Source organism: Acyrthosiphon pisum, chromosome A1, assembly GCF_005508785.2.
Source record: "Acyrthosiphon pisum isolate AL4f chromosome A1, pea_aphid_22Mar2018_4r6ur, whole genome shotgun sequence".
Classification (NCBI taxonomy): domain Eukaryota; kingdom Metazoa; phylum Arthropoda; class Insecta; order Hemiptera; family Aphididae; genus Acyrthosiphon; species Acyrthosiphon pisum.
This window is the reverse complement of record NC_042494.1, coordinates 31,288,722-31,313,023: the sequence shown is the minus strand read 5'-3', so window position 1 is coordinate 31,313,023 and position 24,302 is coordinate 31,288,722. Positions and strand designations below refer to the sequence as shown.

At 27.5% G+C, this 24,302-nt stretch overlaps 2 protein-coding genes across 3 annotated transcripts; one reads left to right on the top strand and one right to left on the bottom strand.

Annotated features, from left to right (window-relative positions):
* Nucleotides 1–2,654: 2,654 nt before the first annotated feature.
* Nucleotides 2,655–7,759, top strand: LOC100569439. Its single transcript, XM_003241585.4, has 5 exons — nt 2,655–3,393; nt 3,486–3,570; nt 6,522–6,621; nt 6,683–6,805; nt 7,498–7,759. Exons 1-5 carry the CDS (start codon nt 2,670–2,672, stop codon nt 7,591–7,593), a joined length of 1,128 nt encoding a protein of 375 aa, XP_003241633.3. The 5' UTR covers nt 2,655–2,669; the 3' UTR covers nt 7,594–7,759.
* Nucleotides 7,760–15,599: 7,840 nt separating this feature from the next.
* Nucleotides 15,600–22,719, bottom strand: LOC100167439 (dysbindin protein homolog). 2 transcript variants are annotated; one of them, XM_029486105.1, is made up of 6 exons: nt 18,913–19,084; nt 16,675–16,828; nt 16,474–16,606; nt 16,240–16,395; nt 16,022–16,177; nt 15,600–15,923 (listed from the first exon to the last, which is right to left on the bottom strand). In XM_029486105.1, exons 1-6 carry the CDS (start codon nt 18,951–18,953, stop codon nt 15,838–15,840), a joined length of 726 nt encoding a protein of 241 aa, XP_029341965.1. In that variant the 5' UTR covers nt 18,954–19,084; the 3' UTR covers nt 15,600–15,837.
* Between the last annotated feature and the right edge of the window lie 1,583 nt (nt 22,720–24,302).

Genomic DNA, 24,302 nt, shown 5'->3' with positions numbered 1-24,302 from the left:
CAGAACATACCAAACATACTACTCCCCTTTGAGACCATTATTTGTATACATAATTTAAATATGAAATAATCAGCAAAGTATAAAAAAATTAGGTCAGTTTAGATACGAGTGTTATTGTTTTAAAACTAGCACAAATTCGTCTTTTATTTTCTGAGTGAAAAGTGTAAATATGCATTATATTGAACCCCTTAACAATAGTGCTTGCATAAAGATCTTCTCAAATCATTAATTAAAACCAATTTATAATATGGTTGTGCAGTATTTCGCTGATAATATGCACTTAGCATCATAAGCGTGCGCACTGGGGAGGCAGGGGAGGCAGCTGCCTCCCCGGCGAGAATTTGGGCTTCCCCAAGATCTTCTAGATTAATACCTATCATTTTTTGATAATTTATTATAGTTACTGATTTCTTCTTTGATAATACCGACTTATCATATCATCAACCTAATTTGCAAATCACTTATCACCAAAATGACAACTTTTCAGGCGAGCAAAAAAACGTTCCAAACAATCCAAACATTTCGTAGACCTGATTCCCCATTTGCAAAAGTTCTATCTCCATCATATTTTACATATTTCGCTAAACGACGGATGGAACTTAAATAAAACATATTATTACCTATTTTAAAAGTTGTTTTTTATTTATTAATTTTAGATTGTGATCGGAGCGATGAATATATTGATTTTACAATGATGTGTTTTTTTAAATTTTTTTTTTGGTCTTTCATCACCTTTTGGGACAGTAAAGTGATTGGATTTTCCTCAACAAAATCTTTTCTGATATGAATCTAGCTGGTACTATAAGGGGTCAAAAGTTTTCCAGTAGTTTTCAAAGGCGCCGTGAAAACAAAAGAAAAATTAAGGAAAAACAGGAATTTATACGCAAAATCGATTTTGATTTTTGGTGTAACTAAAACAAATTACTGTAAATATATGAAATTTTGACTGAATGTTTATATTAGCATTTTCTATACACCATAGCATTTTCAAAATATTTTGACTTATTTTGAGCTGTTTACAAACATCTTCAATTTATAATTTTTTTTTAGGTTTTTATTCTATAAATATCAAAAAAAAAAAATTTGTTGCGTAGAAAAACTTGAAAAATTGATAGAAGGCTCATAATATAATGTTTCAAAGACAGATGAAAAATATTGAAACTCCATAGTCACAATTTTTTTTTTATATATAAGCATTTAAATTTCAAATATTGACAAATACGTAAAATTTACGAAAATTATTTTGAGTTAGAAATTCATGAAAAATTTTCTTTTTAAATCTAAGATTTGAAAATGTAATACAAGATTCGTCATAAGTTTGTCTACCTTTTTCAAAAAAAAAAAAATGTCTACAAGCAAGTCAAATTAAATTTTTATGAGTGTTTGAAATTCATATATTCAAATATATTCACTCGATTTCTCATGTTACGATTTTCTTATTTTGTTGTAATTAAAAAAACGAATGACTGTAGATACTTGAAAATTTCACTGAATGTTTATATTAGCATTTTTATACACCATACAATTTTGAAAATAATTTGATTCTTTTTGATCTGTTTACGGAAATTGTAATTTTTCTATTGTTTTAGCTTTTTTTTTTCTATAAATATCAATAATATTTTATTTGTTGGGTAAAAAGCGTGAAAATTTAATGCAAGGATCCCGATATGTTGTTACAATAGCAGTTGAAAAATATTAAAAATACACAAGCACAATTTTTTTTATAAGCATTTAAAGTTCAAATTTTGACAAACTTTTTCACATTTAAAATTTAATAAAAATTTTGTAGTTTAAAATGTATAAAATATTCAACTTTATAGCTAAGGACTGAAAATTTGAAACAAGATTCCACGTAAATAGATTATATATTAATAACTTTTTCGCCTTTATATCAAATATACCTATACTTATAGTAATATCATAGGCTGACTGACCGTTTTCGCTTAGAATCTTTTTCTTATACAATGATATTATATTATTGAATTCAAATTTAACATCATTCATAACAGTGACCCTCTTGTAACCTACTGTACAGCAGAGTGACATCCACTTACCTACCTTTATTCTCTTGAGCTGCTTTATTTAAAATTTAATTCAAATTTTATCCACAATAAACAATGTTATTCTTATTATTATTATCATATACCTACCTAATATTCAATTGACTTTATTTCTAACAAAATGAAAACGGTAAATTGTAATTATAATATTTGGCTTAGGTAGGTGCACAAAGAATTTAAATAGTATTACTTAAACTTTTTTTTTTAACATTTATTTGAAAAAATACAATCTGTAATAGTAGTTACAATAAGCATATGAGCTGGATTATACAGTTGACTTGTAGGCTACTCCCCTAGCTACCCAGCAGTAACACTTGACAATCACTTAAACTTAATTAAATAATATTTTAACTTTACAATACGTAAAATATGTTATTACTTATTAGCTATTATAATATTTGGTATGGTTCCTGACTTTCTGATAATATTCACTTTATTTATAAAATAAAACTAAAATTGTAATAGAATTATTATCATGATTATATTAGTTGTAAGTTATAAATCAAATATTACAACAAAAATTCTTTTACATATTATTTTGCTACATTTATTATACATTTATACCAATATAATTATTGTTTAATATTAGGTTTTGATGCGACATTAACTATGAAATTGAAAAACGAGCATAAATTTATGATGGATACAAGATTATTGAAAATTATCGGATTCTACCAATTATTCAACCCACGCAGTCCAAAATTGTTTGGTTACAACATTTTTAAATGTATAGCTGCAATACAAATATTTATTTTCACTATGACGCTATTTGGGTTAATTGTGAGCATATACTGCTGCCTAAGCGACATAATTGAGGGAATGAGATGTTTCTGGTTGTGTGTGATAGGTATGGTTACAATTTATAAACACAGTTACATAATTTATTACTCAGATATCATATGGAAATGTATACAATTAACGTTCGCCGAAGGTTTATCATATAAGTATTACAGCCGACGTATACATGAGAATGGTCGAAAGAAATTGGAATTGGTTTTGGAATTTTTTATAGTTTTGTGGTTTGTGAATGTTTTATTTTGGATATTGACACCGTTCGCTGTAAAAAACTCTTACACAATAGTAAAGGGGAGAAATGAGATTTACCATTACCACTTAAACATAATTAATGTAATTTATCCAGTGACCGATAAATTCTACAATGACAATTTTACAATGTTTTACACTATGGAATGTACAATAATGTTTGTTTGGGCTCATGTTACATTGATTTTTGATGTATTTATAATTGTAATCTGTATTGCAACCGCGTATCAGTTAAAGGCTATTGAATATTCGTTTAATACACTTGGCAACGTAAAGAATCAATGTATGAGTAAGTTATAAATTCCGTTTTATTTATAAAATATTTTAAGTAACTACATACGTGTCCTACCTACCTATAATATAACAATGTATTGCATTCAGGTAACCGAATGTCAATAGTTAGACACGATGAATCAAAAGTCCTAGATGTGAAGATTTTGATTAAGGATCAACAAAAAGTGGTAGAGTAAGTTTAGACTCAAACTTACTTACTAGATGTATATTGTATAGTACCTAAATATGTAAGTATTTACAGTCTTTCTGAGTTAATTGATTACTAAATTCTGCATAGCGTTACCCATTTCAGATTAAAATCCCATGGATTTACCCCTTCTTATAAGCTCCGTTAAATGTAAACTACGTATGATTTGATTTGACCAAATATAAAATATAACATGTTTCAAATTATTGTAAATTGTAATAACTATTTTATTTTTAGTAACCAGCAATGGCAACCTTGAACAACCGAAAAAATTTTAGTTTTTCATGATCCAACAAATATGTGAGCCTCTCTTTAATATACAAAATTTAATAATATTTGACTTTGAGGTGCATATATTCGGCCTTAGGATTACCTATGTACCTACAGAATTTCAGAACCACGAGTGCGATAGATTTGGCAGTGAATTATTTACACATACACTAACATTGCCTTTTATAAAAATATTATGAGTCAAATTTATAAACTCGTATTTTTATATCTATATAGATAGGTAATGTATTTAATATTTTACTTAAAACAATATCCCAATGAAAAAATATATGTTTCATAATGTATTAATTCTATAGAGTATAAATGTATATTTGCACTTTTTTGGACATGTCGTATGGAATGCACAATAATTGCATGTAAGTTGCATATTTTATAAAATAATGATAATATTATTAGGATATCTTAATATTTGGTACCTATAATGATTCCAAATTAATTTACATAGTTTATCATTATATTTTATATATTCACTAATTTTTATATTACTTTGCTGGGTATCTACTTACTCAAATTTAATGAATTAATAAATTGATAGATAAGTGAATGGATCAAAATTAAGAAACTGTTTGAAAATTAGGCCTACTTTAAAAATATACTTATATTTTGTCATGTAACGTTAAAAAGGTTATCGGTTTCAATATTTAAAATCCGTGATTTAATTTATGAATACATATTATACCTTCGTGTCAACCACGTGGCCCAAAAAATAAATCACTGTTGTAGTGAAATTTTTTTTTTGGATAACAGGACAGACCATAACGTTTCAGTCGCTCAAGCACTTTTTCCAAACGGCTCAAATGGTCACATGAATTTTAAATTTTTTGAAAAAATTACAATACCGTCCAATTATACTTAGGCAAAGTCGTCTATAGGTATTCAGGTATCCTTTTAAGACCTAATTTATAAGACGTATGAAATTCATTGGATTACTTTTTAAACCGGTAAAGCACGATTGAGCATAAAACGATTGAGCATAGACCTTTTTAGCAACACGATTGAGCATAGAATATTTTATGCGATGTTGCCAAATTCACATTGTCAAAATTTTGTAATTTATTATTTTCGCGTATTATTACACCAATTATTATGATATCTAGATCATACTAGCTGACGCGAGCCGTGAGCCGAGCCCCTCAGCTTTATCGACAATGTTATCAATTAATAAATTATTTCCGGACTACTATTGAGACTATTATTGACTTATAAATATTTTGATTTTATTATTTTCATAAGTCATAACTATATTATTATTATTATGATTATTTCATTATTAGCCAAAAGATCTATATACTGTATTATAATGTGACTACTATTGAGACTATTATTGATTTATAAATATTTTGAATAATGTGACTAGGTATATTACATATTGACTATGAAAACATGATATTTTTTGCCATGTTATATTTTGAATCATCATAATTATTTAAATAAATATTTTTTATATAATACAGTTCAAAATTGAAAATGGCAACGTTGCAGAGTATTTTATGCTCAATCGTGTTGGTTTTCTTTTGTATTTCAATTTCCTTTGATACGCCGACAATTTATGCTCAATCGTGTCGCAAAAAAGGTGTTTTATGCTCAATCGTGTCTCAGCCTTTTAAACTGCGGTACAGACCCGATTAGGTCGTGCGAAAACACATTAACAATCGTGATCTGTGACTTAGTGTCATTTTCCCCATGCCAATAACCTGATTTAAAATCACACACGCTGAAAATAAGGGCCTCTCCATGTTCTAAATCATATCATTCAAACGGGGCTTCGGTTAACAGAATCGCGCAGTATAAGTTGTTGAATGCTGTTGCTATGTACAAGTTATTTTTATTGTGAAAAAGTGACCGCGAATTTCGTTCAATTTTTCGTTTTATTTTGTGATCGAATTTAGTGGAAAATACTTCATATGTACCCCTTAGGTTTCATATTGAATATAAAGATCCGAGTGATCTGTGTTTAACCTTTACGCGACTATTTGTATTGTTTTGGTTCCATTTTAACAGATTAGAGAGTCTCTAATCTGTTAAGAGACCTAACTTAACCGCTGTAATATGGCACATTTTGACTTTTTTGCTGACCCAAATTTTGTATTTAAGTAGGTAGTCCTTTTCAGGTCCCAGGTGATTTTTGAAATTGTAAAGAGCTATCTCACTATCGGCACCGACGCAATCGTTTTGCAGGTTGGTCAGGGACACGGTGTGAGCCTATCTTTTTTCCACCCTTTTCCATTTCATGACTTAGGACGCTTATTAGGTACTCATTCTGTGCATGTAGTCACTGCCCTGCAGTGTTGTCGTTGGCGGTGTATACTGGGTCTGGACGGTTAGGTTAGCTAATACAATGGCCGAAGAGTGACTTCGGAGGTAATGGTATTAATGTTATGCCCTGTTATGGAAATGAAGAACAATTTCACTGACTTTTGTTAATCTTTTATACGTTTAGTGTTTACACTATACTTTATGTTTACAACTTTACTATTAAATAGTTAAGCTGCATTTTGTTTAATTGTTCAATAGGTAGTAATTGAAATATTAAAATTTCAAATATAAGTAGGTAATTTTTAGTATTTTACCGCTATTGAAAATAATATAATAATAAATAAATTATATGAACTTTATTTATACCTTCTATAAATATTTTCTTACAGGAACATGAAATATATGCACAAAATAATTCAACCAGTATTATTTTATCAAATAGCTTCTGTGTCATCATTAATAACATTACTATCCATCTTACAAATAATGGTTAAATTACTTCAGTTTGCATAAATATGCCGGTACTTACACAATTATTTTTATACTTTAGAGTAATTGTTTCAATGGTTTTTCATTGTTATCTCCAATGAACTTCAAACTTTTTATATCAATATCATCAGAAATATTCCATACGTGTTTTATCTACTACTTATTTTCCAATGTCAATGAACAAGTATGTATATGATTTTAATCAAATTAAACATATAGTTTTAAATCATGCAAATCAATTATGTCAATTATTTTTTAGTTGAAAATTCCCTTACAATTTTCCGCACAAGAGTTATAAATACAGTATACAAATTCAAGTTGAAATTTGTATACAGTTGGATATTAAAACTATAAAAGTAACGATTTTAGTTACTTTGCTGTGATTAAAATAATATAATTTGTTGGGACTTGAGACTTAACACCACTATATATAGTACATACTACATATATTATTATTTCTATAACTACGCTATGAGTTTTTCAAAAAACCTACTTACCTATACCTACTTAGATTAAGTTTATACCACGAAATGCATAGAAAAACAAATTACCTCGAATACTCGACACCTACAACAGAGTGATTTCCCACGTTTTTTTTTATCATAATAACTCGCATTATCGCATGCTAATTTTCTTAAAATACCATAAATATAATATTAGAAGCAGGAAACAATTTAAAACTGTAGCATTTTAAACGATATATAGGTATTTTATCTATAACAATTATATCATTCTAATACAGTTTTAATTTAATTTTAGAATTCATTGTAATTCTCATTGTATAATGGTGATTTGAATATTTGATAGTGCTACTTTATAGGATTTCACACTTGTAACTATTTTAATATATTTTGTATGTTTGTTCTGATTGTTTAGTTTAAGCGGACTGCGTTTACAGCTATATCATGGTGTTGTCAAAACGATGTGTCAAAACCGAAAAATATAAACGGTGTTACTAATTTAGAAAATTAAATAGGTAATCGTAGTACAAAGTAGGTGATACAAAGAGTAGAAAAAATGTGATTCATACTCACTAGACACCTAATCTTGTTTAGCCATAAATAGTAAGTTATTAAAATAAACCAAACATTGTTAAAAAAATTACTATTTTTAGAAGTTTGTAGTTTGAAATAATCTAAGGAAAAAAAAATTTAACGTAAATTAAAATAATAATTATAATAATATAATACAATATAATTGTGTATTTATGTGTTAATATATTATACTTTCATTAACTATACCTATTCAATGATGGATTTTATTTAATTGAATATATTTTTGCATATGTAACCCTACATCTCTACACTCTAAATAATAATATATAGTATAATATATATATATAGGCACGGATTGAGTCGGCCTCATGTGGTCGTGGTGTACGAGGTACCTACATACCTTTTTTCGAGCAAACTATCTGAATCCAAACTTGAGGTGGAGACAATCGCGACAACTGGGAAGATTTAACTTGCCACATTTTTTGCTATAAAACTACTTTACCGGGGGACGTTTTTTTTCTTTTCTTAGAACTTACATAGGTATACTAACGAGTTAAGAATAGTGGTGCAAAAAAAAATCCGAAGAAACGATGAAACTAGTACCTAATTGTAAATGCATAATATAATATAGAAAATCGTTTCTATTGTATAATAGTGACTAAATCATGATTTATATAATATGAAAATTACAAATTAAATCACGCCACTTTTTTGTATTCAGCACACAATATACATTATTCCCATATTAATTTATTGGTTATTGATAAAAATATAATACGGTACCTACCTATTATTATTATTATATATATATATTTGTGTACGAATTAATTGTTGTCAACTTTATAAGTCTCTATATTATATAATATATTAATATCATATCAGCTTATGTAGTAGTGTGTCAACTGGTGTGAGTGTGTAACTACGAAAGTTCCAAGTTCCAACAGTAAATTTAGTCATTTGTCAATGTAATCCTTTGAACATTAATGTGTTATAGTACCGAGTGCCGATACTGAAATAAAATATAAAGACTATAAAATAATATAGCCTGTGCATTTGTTATTAATTTGTTTTACTTTATATCAAAACTAGTTGTTTTCCTCCGATGAGATAAAAAAACGTTTATGAGTAAGTTAAAGGTATTTAAAAAAATAAAAGTAACTTAACTTAGTTATTATTTTCATGAAAATTTATAACTTAACTTAGTTACTCAAATTCAGTAACTTTATAAAACTAACTTTAACTTAGCTAAGTTATTTTTTATTTTAGGATAACTTAACTTTAACTGGTTGAAAAAATTGGTTAACTTGCCCAGTTTTGCAAACAAGGGCGTCTCAAATGGGGTATATCGAGGGCTCAATTGTTAGTTCGATTGATTATATGAAGTTGAAATATAATATTATGATACATTTTTGTTTTTATTTAAGGTCATGTGTAATGAATTAGTGAAATGACAGCTAGTGTTCGGCCGTAAAACTAAAGAGCATTGGCGTTGGAAAAACTGGGTGGTTGGTATCTCGATGGAACGTTGTTTATAGAGTTTACCTACTATTATAATTACATTGTTAATCATTAATCTGGTCACTCGCAAAATTATAAGTGTCCCGCTCAGGGACGTAGCCAGGATTTTATTTGGGGGGGTGGGGGGGGGGGTGTCAAGTCAAGTCAAAAAAATAATAAATAATTTTAACCATTCTTATTAATCAATCAAAAATTAAATTCATAATGACCTACAGACTGCTATATTATGTACATATTGTAAAAAAAATGTATCTTATAAATAAAAAAAATGTAGGTATAAATATAACATAGATATAATAAAATTATAATTTATAATAATAATTTTCTTTTTGATTTTGCCATTATATTCAACACTTCATTTGGTGAAACTGATATTTCCCAATGAACGGATAAAAGAGTCTGCAGCCTTGTTAAACGGTCATTTCCAATTTGGTTTCGAAGTAGTGTTTTTACTCTTTTTAAAGTTGAAAATGATCGTTCAACTTCAGTTGTAGATACTGGGAGGGTTGCCAAAACTCGTGACAAATGGTTTATATTTGGGTAAAAAGTCGAATCACACGAGTCTAAAATAGCCATAATATCTGTAGGGGTTTCTTCATTATTTTTCCACTTTTCACACCAAAGTAAATACTCACTTGCTATATTTTTTCACTAATTTTATCTTCAAAATAAATGGTGAGATTTTTTAGTTTTTCGACGTTTTTTTCTATGTAAAATAAAACCATCTAAACACACTGGTTGATTATGTTCTTGACTTTCATATTGATTTAAAAGCGCACCAGTAAATGGTTTTTTTGGTTTAAAAAAATTGTCAAGTGCTGCTCTCTTCATATTTGATTATTTAAAAACAAAAAATGAAACAGAAACGAGCACAGAAATAAAATGAAATAAAATTTACCGTAGGTACGTTTATATGAAAGTAGACAAACATCGACTGACGACAGACGAGTATGGTATAATATTATATTTTGGCATTTTGCTTTAAATTGTATACGCGATACGATTAGTATAACAATAAAAGATAAAATTTACGATCTAGTCAGATGATAAAGGAAAATCATGATTATTATATTACAAATCTATCTTAACTTTGGTACCTACTAATTGTCTAATTAGTACTGTGTCATTTCTTATCAACATGGTTATTATGGAATTTATAGTTTTTAATTTATATTTATCGTCTATGTATATATTTATATATATATATATATGTACCTACCTCATACCCAGCTATATGGTATACGTACCTATACGTCATACGAGTACCTATATATATATTTATGTGTGTGCTAACCGTATTATTTTGTAATTTTTTCCATAACATATTATAATTAATTATTAGGTTTACCAGTACAAAAAAAATCATTGTAAAAATACTAGCATTTTCGTTCCACTCAGATTCTAAAAAAAATTTCGTCGATGACATTTCGTGGGTGGGGGGGAGGTCCGGACCCCATGGATCCCCCCTTTGGCTACGTCCTTGGTCCCGTTGACAAGACTCCTGTTTCCAATCTATTCTATCTATGTTTGTGTTAAGACCTATAAAGTTATATAATATAATATATTTATTCAATAGGTATCTGTTTTTTAGGAACATAGATTTCATTGCCGACACAGTTATTGTCGTTAAAGTCAAAAGCTGTATTGATTACTTGATCTTCTTCAGGAATTGGTTACGAAATAACTAGAAGTCTATAGAAATGTAGCTGGAGCAATAGTGATTCCAGCTGGAATGAACGAATGAATCGTTTGATGGAGACATGGAGTCATAAAAGAAAATCTTTTTACTTGGTGTGACCAAAAAACACGAGTTTTCCATAGGTATTAAATGGATGTTAATGATTCTATTAATGTAAATTTAATTATTTAGCTGATCTTAATAATGTTATAATTGTTGTGTATAATTGGTATACAGGTATGCGTACAGTGGTTAGAAATATTGAAGAATCAATTGGCTTAATCGATGTAATGATTGTAAATGCAGGAATAACATTTTATACGACATTTGATAATTAATGTAAAATATGTGAATGGGATGAAATGGTACGAGTGGATGTAATGGTATGTTCTTAGAGCTGTTCATCCTACCATGCCAATAAGAAATTCTGGTCATAATGTAACAACAAACGCTGGCCGAAGAGTAAGTTGTGTACTCAGAACTTGTATAAGTGTAAATGTGTAAACATATGTGTAAGTCTAAAAATTAATGACATTTTAAAATCATTTCCTGAATGGGGTATAGGTAGGTACTCGGAAACAAAATGTTTTATGGAGGGGTTAACTCGTGGGTACACTAAGAACTGAAATTCAGGATCGTGTTCAAGATAAAAATTCAGGACAGGCCCGGTTATTAGAAATTTTTTTACAATCAATCATAATAATATTGACTAACAATTAATATATTTTGTACTATGCTTTTTTAATTTTTATGATATAATATTGGTTATTGACGGTTCACGGATACACCTTTTTTTCTAGAAGCGCTTTAGTATCGCCGATTAATATTCCTTAAGAGTACGCAACCCCGCGTGGCCGCATGTGTTGCTCCGTCTTACAAGTGCGTAACATGGTAAATTTTACACTCAGCAGAACACGTGTAGCTCCGTTAGTTTGAAAATTAGAGTAAATTGACCTATTATCAAATGTAGAAGTAAGAATATTATATAGCGAAATTTGTTGGTTTTTTTTTTATATTTAATTTTAAAACAAGTTATGAGTATTTTAAAAGGCACAAACAATTTACAATTTTAAGATACTCATATATGATAAAATAATCCGTTTGATTGAAAAAAAGTTTCTTTTAATATGTTTTCATAGTTTTTTTTTAGTGTACAGTGAATACAATTAAGTGGTGCGGAGTTTTTACACCTGTGTGACTGTGTATAGATATATCAGTGCTGTATATATGTGTATACACTCAATACACCTATATAATATAGGTATTAATTAAAATATTGTAACAATTTGGTTATAATAATTTATTTTTTGGTAATGTGTAGAAGGGCAGTAATAAGAGCGGAATTATTTTAAAATCTACTCCGAGGCGCCATACCTATTCGTTAACACAACACGTTGGCACTGTCGGAACCAGTCAGCACCGTAAAATAAAACCAATAAATAATTCACGTCTGATATTGTTTGAAGAAAAAAAAACAATATTTTTTATACGATGAAGATATTTCATGTAAGTAGCACGTAGGTATATAACGTATATAATAACTAATAAGGTACCTACAGTATCTGCAGTGCTTGAATTGGATAAAAAGTAGATGAGGGATAAAAAAATTATTAACAAAATTGCGGAAGTATCCGAATATTTAAATTTCCTATTAATTAGGATATAAATTATAATTACATATTAGAAGGAGCACTCCAACCCGCCCCCTCAGACCACTCCAATTCAACCACTGTAACATTATATAATAGGTACCTAGGTATTTATAATAATTAGGTATTGTAATCTGTGATGATGAATAGACGAAACACCCGTATTGCAGGACGTGGATTTTTGCTCGTTCGGACGTGATGATTGTTGGATATAATTGCAAATCTATATGAAATATTAAAATATAATCTCTGTTTATTTACACACGTATATCACACGTGTATCGTTTTCAACCGTCGGATATTATTTTGTTCCTCGTCACCTGAAAACACGATCAGATCAATTTGTGCGGTCGTATTTTACTTGATGTGGTATATAAGCTGCAAACCGTAAAAACTGGAACCTCGATGAATAAACCTAACTTAACCGTTTGGATTTCGGTTGCCTAGATGTTGAAAATACGAAACCTTTTCAAACATAACTTTTAAGTCTTAAAAAATGTACATTATCATTAAAATTGTAATATTAATATACCTAGGTACCTAACCTACATAATATAGGTAGGTGCCTAAAATGCTTTCATCATATGTATTAAGATTTAAATATTATACTTGTATAGGTGCACATATTTTATTTTGTTATTGTAAAAGTATATTATGCCAACACGATAACACTCTGCATTTTATTATTCATTATTAATGAAGAAAACATGTAAATTGTAATTAGTAGGTAACTATTACATAAAGAGAACCGACTATTTTTTTAAATACCTTTAATAAAATCAAAAAGAAACAATAAATCTATGAAGAATTAAAAACTAACAGGGGTAGCGCTACACTGGTGCAAGGGTGGGCAAGTCACTCCATACATTTGATTTAGCCCCTCCATTGCACCCCTATAATTTAATGTTGACAATTTTAATCTAGTCTGAAAATGCATTTTATTAATTTGTTATGTCATCACTGATTAGATTAGATAAATTAAGTTTGATTGTTATATTTAGATTAAATATACCTTTTTAGTTTTTTTGCACATTTAGAAATAAAAATAGTCAATAAAATTAATACTAACTTCACACTTTTTAAAATCTCATACATTAAAAAATAAAAAGTTATCTATTGTTACTTACAAATAAAAGAAAATGGAGGAAATTTAAAGTTTTATTGTAGTACATTTGTAATAATAATATGGTATAGGTATTTTTTTGATTATTTATTTAGAAATAAAGCATATTATACAGAAAACATTCTAAGAAATACTTTCCTGAAAATATTATGTTATAAACAAATTAATGGGTGATCGAGTAACCATACATAAATGCCTCAGCAGAAAAAAATTTGGCCCGGTATTGCCCTTCCAATAAAAATTTCTGGCACAGCCTCTGAATACCAAAAATGTATGTTCCAAACTTTTAAAATATTGATCCGATTTTGATTTTGAATTAATTTAAACAAGCTTTACGGTTCCACGATTTTAAAATGGTTCCAGTTTTCTTGGTCTGAGTGCGACACAAACGCTAAACTTTTGTCTTTTGAGGACGTACAAATGGTTTTTACAGTGAAATATAGCTATAATCAATGCTATAATGTAGACTGAAAATTGGTGTTTTTACTTTTTACAAATTTTACGTGACGCGTTTTACTAGGTGTATATTAAATATTATTTGTGTATATTGTACATAATATGTAGGTAGCTGCTAATAATTGCTATAAAATAGGGATAAGGAATCGTATCTACTAATCAGATCTAATACAATAGCTAGTATATATAACTAATAATTTATATTTTATATTAAAATTCCATGTAGTTGAGTTATTTTATGAGATGAAAATCACAAACAATACCTAGGTACTTAAATATGTATGAATATGTATGATATATTTTTTCCACATAAATGTAAACATAATTGTTACTTCAAACAATCGAAACAATAATTTTTGTATACCTACATGCTATACCAAAACGTCAATGTATACTAGTGGACAGTGGTAGATGCTAAATTTAAATCTTAAACTTTAAATAGGTACCTATAACTAATAAGTTATAACCTATATACCTCATTTATTATGCGATGTTTATGTTATTTAGTGTGATAATTATATATTAGCCATTAGGTGCCTATTATGTGAAGTAGATATAAATAATTGTAGTTTTATTCTATATAGGCTATAGGGTAACTAGGCATGTACCTAAAACATGCGAGTACTATATTATTTCGACACCAGGTTTTAATGTTATTAAATATCTTAATAATCAACAAATCAACTGTAAATATAGTAATGTAGTATACTGTAGAGGTTCTCAAACGTTTAATGGAACCTATCTTGGAAAATATTTGAATTTTGGCGATCCACAACAGCACAACATATCAATGAAATATTTTTGTTTTTGTTTCATTGTTAATCGCCGCTTTTGCGATAACTTTTTGTTTGCCAGCATTGAGAGCACCCAGAAGGGTGGACACTGGACACCAGATCCGGACTCTCCCTGGCTAATGTCGTAGTATATTTATTTTTTGAAAATTCTCTGATATTATCATCAAAACAAATTGATATCTTATATATAAAATAATTGTGTTTATTAAACAATACAATTCATTTGTTCAATTTTACCTACCTATTACATAAAATACTTATAACAACATTTTAAAATGGTTTTTCTAAAGAAAAACCCGTTTTGAAATTCAAACTAAAGTCAAAATACGTGTTTATTAAATGTATGTATAATGTTATTATAAATATTAATTTAAAATTCAATAAATTATAATAGAAATGTTAACAATTTTAATTATTTAGGTAAAAACACCTAATTTTCTTAGGGAATTTTTATAGGTCTTTATGGCATCCACATCTGAGCCCTGACCTACTGCCCCACTAAAAAGACAACTGAAGTCTGAGTCTAAAAAAATATCAAATGGTGTGATAAAATCATAACTTCTCAGTTATAATATTATATTTAAGAAATAGCATTGCTCGGAAGTAAGAAGTATGTTGTATTATATTATTTAAAAACATATTTTAATTTAATAATTAATACCATTGTGATTCGTTTATAGAATATATTCTAATAAGTGCTGTGTAGGAGTGAAAAAGTGATCACAGTGATCTATCTAAGTTATAAAATTATAAAACCAGTGAGTATAAAAGTGGAATGCTGTAGTTTATAATTTTTAATACATTTTGATTATTATGGTATATAATTACAACACGTATGCATAATTTTAATTATAAATATGTCAATAATATACAATTAAAAAATAATTTCTTTTTTCAACAACATTCAATAATAGATCACAGTTAAACTGACATCATGGAAGACAAAACTCTTAAAAAAATATATCATTCTTTAAACAATAACATTCAAGTGCAAAACCAACCGTCAAGAATTTAGAAGTTCGTCTAGTGCATCTGTGTCGTCCTCTATTTCAATGTCTTCAAGTGAAACTTCATCACGTCCACCGTTGCCTATATAACACAATCACAGTCATCAAGGTATCTTGATACCCGGTTGAACATAAAATATGTATAATATTATTAATTATCATAATTTATATTTCACCCACTTGAACTCTTCATCACGGGAATCATGCCTGATATAATATACTGTCGCATATCTTGTTGAAATACTTGGTTGAAAATTTCCTGTCTTTCTTTGAGTTTGATGTTTATCTTTTGTTCTAAATCCGTTACTTTCTCTTTGTGATCAGCTTCTAGCTCACCTAAAATCATACATTTTTAATAAACTATGTACTAATAACAACATCAACACAATTGATTGTACCACTAATTTTTTCTAATTCTTTAAGTTTTTTTGATCGGTAAACAGCCAATTGAAACCGCTCATTCAACATCTGTTCTTGAAGTTCCTGTTCCTCGACTACATCATCTAGCTTCAACAGCTGGTGTTCCACATCATTTATCAATAATTTAATGTTTTCTAAAATTAGAGATGTATTTTGTGAAAAGGATAGGTTTATTATTATTGATAACTAATAATTTTATAGAAAACAATTACCCATATCTTTCATGGCATTTTCAATACTCTTTACTAATTGTGGCATTGAATCCATGCACGATGTGATTGTATCCATTTTTTTCCACTGTTCACTCATTTGATGATGTAGAAGACTAATCATTTCACTAACTTCCTGTAATTTAATTTTAACAAAATATTTAAATTTAAATGAATTACTTTTTATTTTGTAATATGCTAAACCTCAGCTTTATGGGCATTGTCTTCGGCTAATAAGTGCAGCTGATTCCATTCAGTCTGATATTTATGCAATAGATCCGCACCAGCATCATAATTAACAGGATGTTCACTTGGAGACTGTGCAACAATAACTTCATTCCCAGACAATCCTCTTAAGCTAGAAACAAAAGTTATAAAATACATAAGATATATAAAAACTTTATAAAGTTCAGTTGGTTTAAAATTGTCAAATAGTATTAAAAAGATATTACAAGACTAATTTTGGGAATTATTGAGACTAAAAAATGTCAGATTTTGTTATTTTTTGAGTTTAATTGAATAAAAATTGATGGTTTTGTTGAAAATTTAATTGCATAATCAGTAATCACAGATATAATTACGCTATACAATCAATAAACTATTATTCATTATTCTATTAGAGCTGTATTCATAGACTAACTGTTAATTTTTTTATTATAACTTCAGTGGCTTAGATTTTTAAAAACAATTTTAGAAAAAAGTGGATAAGCCTGGGCAACTTAAGCATTTTTTTATTAGGTAATTTGGCACTAATAAAGTGGTTTATGTTAAATTAAATAAAGTATATGTATTTTTAATAATATATTATAGACAATAATATAATAGTACAGGTTACCATCTGGGTAAAAAGACAAAAGGTCTGAATGATATAGGCACATGTATGTTGACATTCTCTTAATTCAAGGCATTTGATTAGTGGATCAAAAACTAAAAATTTTTTTTTTCAATTTTTTTTTTCGATAAAGTATTAAGTACACTGGGATTAAAAATAATATTTATATATTTTATATTTAGATTATTTAGTTTTGAGTTTTTTCTTTTTCGCAACTTAATTAGATATTTAGGTACATATTTATTATTTATTATGAACATTATATTATGTAGTTTTATTTATTGTTGACCCATAATATATGTGCATAAATAATAAATAATATAAATTTGAATTAAAAATGATGTACCGACAAATACATTTTTAGTTTTTACACTAAAATTTGAAAAATAATTTGAAATCATTATTTTCTTGGTTGGCAAAAATATTTGGGGCTTGGATTAAAATATAAATAAAGTTTTAAATATTTTATTATATGTAATAATATAACATTATGGTTAGTATTTAGTAATGTATTTTTTGCCAAAGTGCCAACCCACCTTATAACAGATGAGATACAACTATTTGTATACTTTGTATTTTATCCTGTAGGTAATTAAATCATAAAAATCTTAGAGAGGAACTAAAAATATAGGTTAAAATTTCAAAGTTATACATTATATATTACTAAAATATGTATTGTAATAATGAACGGTTGAAGTATATTGATATTTTATTAATATTTCTTTAATGTTCATAATATAGTTCTGAATTAATTTAACTATATGTATCTATAATGTGTGGTATCTAAATGATTACAATGTCATTGCATATAATTTTGGCAAGCCCATCAGTTAACAAATACAATATTCACAATAGTGATTTTTTTATTGATTTATATGAAAAACAGTTATTTATAGAAAACATTTATTAATATCACAATACATCACAAACTACCATAATATGGTATTATGCCAGATAATGGCTCCTTAATTTGTTCAATGTTTTTAAATAAATATAAAACATTTCTATGCATTACAATTTAAAGCACAATAAAAGTAAATTACCATTTCATTATTGTGATATACCTGTAGTTTAAAATTCAAAACCAAATATAAATATTTTTTTTATGATGATATAATATAATATACCTTTAATATAGGTAAAACAAATAACTAACTTATTTTAAATTAATATGAATTATTCTTATTATTTCAATATGTCAATAATTTATCAATATCTTAAAATTAATTGTGATTATATTATTATATTATTGAGGGCTCTAGTTTCAAAGTGTACATTCTCCTTGTTCACTACATTTTCAGAAAACCAAAAAAACCAAACTCATGTGTATAAATGATCAATAACTTACTATTTTCAAGCAAAACGGTCAATCTTCAGTGTATTTTAAGCTTATAAATTGCATTTAGTTTCAAAACATACAATCTCCTTTGACATTTATTATTGGTTTTTCTGGTTTTCTGAACATTTAGTGAACATGGAGAATATACACTTTGAAATTAGAGTCATCTATTTATTTATTTATAATAATTACGGACAAGAGCCCAATATAATATACATAGGCATACTATTAAGTATTAATACATAACAAAAACTAAAACTAAATACTTTACATTAAACAAAATAATTTAGAAGAACAGTGACGGATCTTCATTGGCGATTCTAATCATCCTGGAGAGGCTCATTTCCCAAATAATTGGATGAGCAGTGTGGTATAAGAAAATAAGAATTATCGCGGGTGTTTGAAACATAATATTATATAGTGTCTATAAGACCTAATTACAGTGTTGGGAAAGTTCCTTTTAAAACGGAACTCGCTCCCGTTCCTTGTTTCTGTTGTAAAAAAAGAACTCGTTCCCATCTCTCGTTCATGTTGTGAGAAAGGATACAAATGTATATATTAAATTGAAAAAAATTCAAGACATTTCATATAAAAGAGCCAAAATATTTTGAAAATGTATGGTGTTGTCTAAAATAGATATAGATATACTGTTTTCCTCTTAGATTTGGTCAGTTTTCCATATTAAGAGGACGCTACCCATACATTTGTTATCTCCGTCTTACACACGCACGACATGGCAAATTGTCGTTCACAAGTTTCAATAGTGTGCTGTTAGTTTTGATACTAGAGTGAATTGACCTATTTTAAAACCTTTATGTAAGAACATTATCTGTTCTGAAGCGTTGCCGATTTTTCAAAATTTTTTATTTTTTAAGCAAGATATGGGTATGTGAAGTATCAAAAATTTTAAATGCTCATATCTCGCTGAAAATTAAAATATCGAATAAAAGCCAACGCTTAAGCACAGATAATGTTACTATCTAGAAAATTAACGATAGGTCAAATCACTCTAATATCAAAACTAACAGCTCACTATTGAAACTAGTGAACGAAAATTTGCTATGTCGTATGTGTGTAAGACGGAGACAACAAATCCATGGGTAGCATCCTCTTAATGAGAAAAGTACTGAGAACATCCCTTGAAGGTTGCCAAACACAGTGCAGCACATTCCCTTCTAATGTACCAACCAAATACAATTTCCTACCAGTAACAACCATTAAGGTTTAAGACTTTAAGCAAATTTAATGTCCCAAATTGTGAGGTTAGACATACGGAAGAAACTCAGAATAAACATAAGAAGTTTATAGGTTTCTAAAGATTTATATTCTTAATTTTGCATACCATTAACATGTGTTAACTATTATACTGAGTACAATGTAGACTATTATTTTGTAACTCACGTGAGTCATTTAAGTATTGACAACATTAATATTGTCTTATAACAGTTATACTAAAATTCTTTCATCTTATAAGAATTATAAAATAATATTAATTCAAAACTTTTCGAACAATTAATATACAATTTAATGAAACACAAAACTATTTAAACATATTACTATGATTATTATTATTATTATTATTACTACATTGTTGACTCACATTAAGATAAGATAATTTATTAGGTGCTAAGTATTTAAATGAATGATATGTTCCTTATTAATAATTATATTCCAACTGCTCATCATAAATTAACCTATAAATGTATGTAATTTATATGACTATAGTCTTTTATTATGGTAGATATTGAATCAATTTAAAAGGAGGCAATAAAGAGAAATTTATTTTTGTTAATAATATTTTATTGAAGTACCTCCTTACCTATAAAATGATGTAGGCACTGTTTATCAATTTAATTATAATAATCTAAGACCTAGGTATATTTATTATTGTACTAAATTATTTAAATATATAATTGTGTTTTATTTACATACAATCAGTAGTCAGTTGTGGTTTGAAATAAGTAGAGAGTGACACATTGTATTCAAATAACAAAAACTTCACTCAGCGTGTAGTAAAAAGTATTTAATAGCTATTAATTTTAAGAGTACACTACATAAGACAAGCAAATTTCATTTTATTTTCAGGGATGGTTTAAGTCTTTAAGATATATTTATGTTAACTTCGCCCGGGGAAATAATGTCAAAAATCAAGCCGCCGGACCAGAATCGAACCTAATTCTCTAGGTAGCTTTGTAGCTCTACCACTGAGCTACCCGACAACACAAATCCATGATTCTATCTCCCCCAGTTAATGGATGTTAACAATTATATAGAATATATATATATGTATGAAAATATGAAAAAAATTCCCTCTATTTATTTATAATGAAAACTATTATATAATCAATTCATTTTTTTTTTTATTAAATATGTAGTTACTTAATCATCAAATAGCTAATTAAAATATTATCTTATAAATTTCATAATTGTATTTAACCTATACTTGCAATAATATATGGGTCAAAGAACAAATATCAGATAACTTTATTCACTAAATACAATTTTTTAATTTTATATTTATATTTTATTTTGATTTCAATACATTCTTATAGTACCTACCTGGTATAAAGTAACTATTACAATACTTCAAAAAATAATTTACATCATTTCATCATAAATGTATTAAAGAAAGAAAAAGATTAAAGATTCCATAAAATCTTTATCACACATATTGAAACAATGAATACAATACACCCGAGGGAAATATGAAGTTATAAAACTAAAAGATGATAGGGAATAATATAATCTTTAATTGACTAATGATCTCATTTTACGGTTAAATAAAAATAAAATATAAATAACTATTACAAACAATGTATTTAATTTGATTTCCTAACATTTCAGTTTCTTCAGTAGGTAAGTGAGTTTTTGCTTAATACAATATATTTATAATAGAAACTAATATCTTGCATAGGTTGAAACTAATTAAAGTAAAATGTTATTTTTTATGTTAAAACATATAAATAATCCACAATCTACCTACTTTGGTTACATAGTGGAAAATAATGAAAAAATTACATTTATGTGAAATACAATTTAGTAAAAACCAATACAAACTAATAAGTACTAAAAAGTTTTTTTTATATTTTAATATAATATCAAATACAAATACAATTTTAATACATTAGGATAAGATAAAAGATTTTACTATATTTAATTTAGATAAGACAATTTGTTTAGAGTAGGAACAAAAAAACCAACAATATAAGTGACGACCCTGAACAGTAATAGTAAATTATACTAATAAGTTATGAGAATAAGTTTATTAATATAGTACATTGGTTATTAGAAGTTTGAATAAATATTAGAATATAATATTAATATATTATATATCGGAGTACCTACATAATAGGTATAATAGATATGTTAAAAAAGGGCACATTACAGTTTTATGCTAAGTGTTAGTTAAAATGTAATACAAATACATCAAGTTATTCACACATAGTCCTTTCTTGTTTCCAATAAACCTCAAGTAAATATCTAATAATTATTATTTAATATTATAAATTATAACCCTAATAGGTGATAGCACTAAAAGCCCAGTTAAAGATGTCTATAGTTAGGTAGGTATAATAAATAATAATTATAAACACTATCAAATCAATTTAAAGTAGGATTTATTGCATTTCATCAATACGTGGAATTTAATTTCTCGAGAAAAGTAGGTGCAAAATCTAATACACTGACAGTAACTATTTTAACAACGTTTGAGCGAATGGCAATTCGTGAAACAAAACAACCTTAGGACGCATTACTTTTTCTGCATTACAGTGAATAAATAAATTGTTCAATTACACCACGATAACGATGTAATGAAACAGTGTCTTTTCGATTTCTTATTTAATGTTTTTTTTTGTAACATTTACCTTGCTGACAATCCTTCTTGAACGACGTTGTGCAATTTTTCTCTCAAATTACCAAACATCATGGAACCGGATGGCAGACAATAATTATATATCGAGCTCTATAGAAACATCAAATTATTAGAATAATGATTAAAGAACGGGTGACTATTTTCAATTATTAATTAACATCAAAACCAAACGCCTTTTAAGTTTTTAGTTTTTATTTTAAAAACGATCAAATTCATTAAATTTGTTATCATTCGAAACGATTGTTGGGAGTGATAACCGCATGACACTAGACCTGATAACGTAGATAAGAGTGGACATTTTTTAAACATTAAAAAATCCAAACGTTCAACATAGATCGTTTTGATTTAATTAAGCAAAGTAACATTCTATACTAGTTTCAAAACGTTTTAACTTTTAGTAGCTGTACCGTGATCTCCGGCAACTGATTTTGTGCAGTTTTATTTTTAACAATCAATAAAAACCGTTCATTTTCACACGTAAAGGTGAATCATTTTTATTATTCGTCCATTGTTATTTGTTTAACTGGTTACATCATCGGTTAATTAAATCTAAGCAAGCACATTTTTTTTTGTTTATATTGTAACATGTATTCACGACACTGTTTAAAATGTTTTAGTTATGCACCAGCAATGAACAATATGGATACAAATTTTTTGCAAACAGAAGAACCGGTATTGATTTCTGAAGACATGCAGGATGAGAGTAATGTGTCAAATACTCAAACCAACATAACGTTTGAACCACTAGGCCCTGAAAAAGTCAGATGGTTTTACAAGAGTGATCTCAAAAGATGGACCAAGTTTGATGGTTTTGATTCATTAAATATAGAGTACAGGTACAGGGCGAACTTTGGCAACGAAGAAGATGTATCTAGTTTGAATGGGTCCTTTAATTATTTTCTTGGGCTCTATACTGTTGTGGTGAGAGGAGGTCTTTATGAAGTAGACTTATCAAAAAAAAAGTGTACATCTATATTTTGGCCTGGTAAGTGTATATATATATATTATACAATGTGGATTTCTTTATACTCATATTATTGATTTTTAAAAAGGCGAAGAGAGTGAAATTTTTCGTGGCATTTGGTTTTATGATGGATATGAACCATACGAATATGGAGAGGAAGTTGAAAGGGAACATCTAAATCTATTCAGAGATGATACCAGAAAAGTTGAAGACACCGAAGACAATGGAAAGTCAGGTATTAATGGGGTTTTGCTATTTAACCATAATATGTATATATTGAATATATTAATTGAGGCTTAATAAAAAATATATTTAATAAAATACAATTGTTTTTACAGTATTAAAAGATGTTACTATTGGGGACATGCATGTAGTATGGTATTCATCGGCTGAGGTGTATTCATTTAAACAAAAGACTTTTATCAACACAAAAATTATGAGAAGCGTTACAAAAAAATTAGGAACTTATTTCCAAAAATGTAAGTTTTCTATAATTGTATAAATAACTTAAAACTAAAAATTTTTGTGAAATTTAAATTGAGGTTTTTATTCAACGGAATAGGTAAGTTTGCTAATTTCATAAAAATATGGTAATCACAGATTCTGAATTTTACTCTTAAAAAGTTTGAAGCAAATATGTTTGGCTATTAATTTGTCACAAAATTATAACTTTTCATTTCATCCGCATTATTTAGATTATATTATGCATAAAATGTGAATAAATAATAATAATAATAACTGTACTATTTTACATTTTATGATTTTTTTAGCCGCAGGATACAAACTGATCAGGTCATACAAAACTGATGCCAATGAAAAGGAC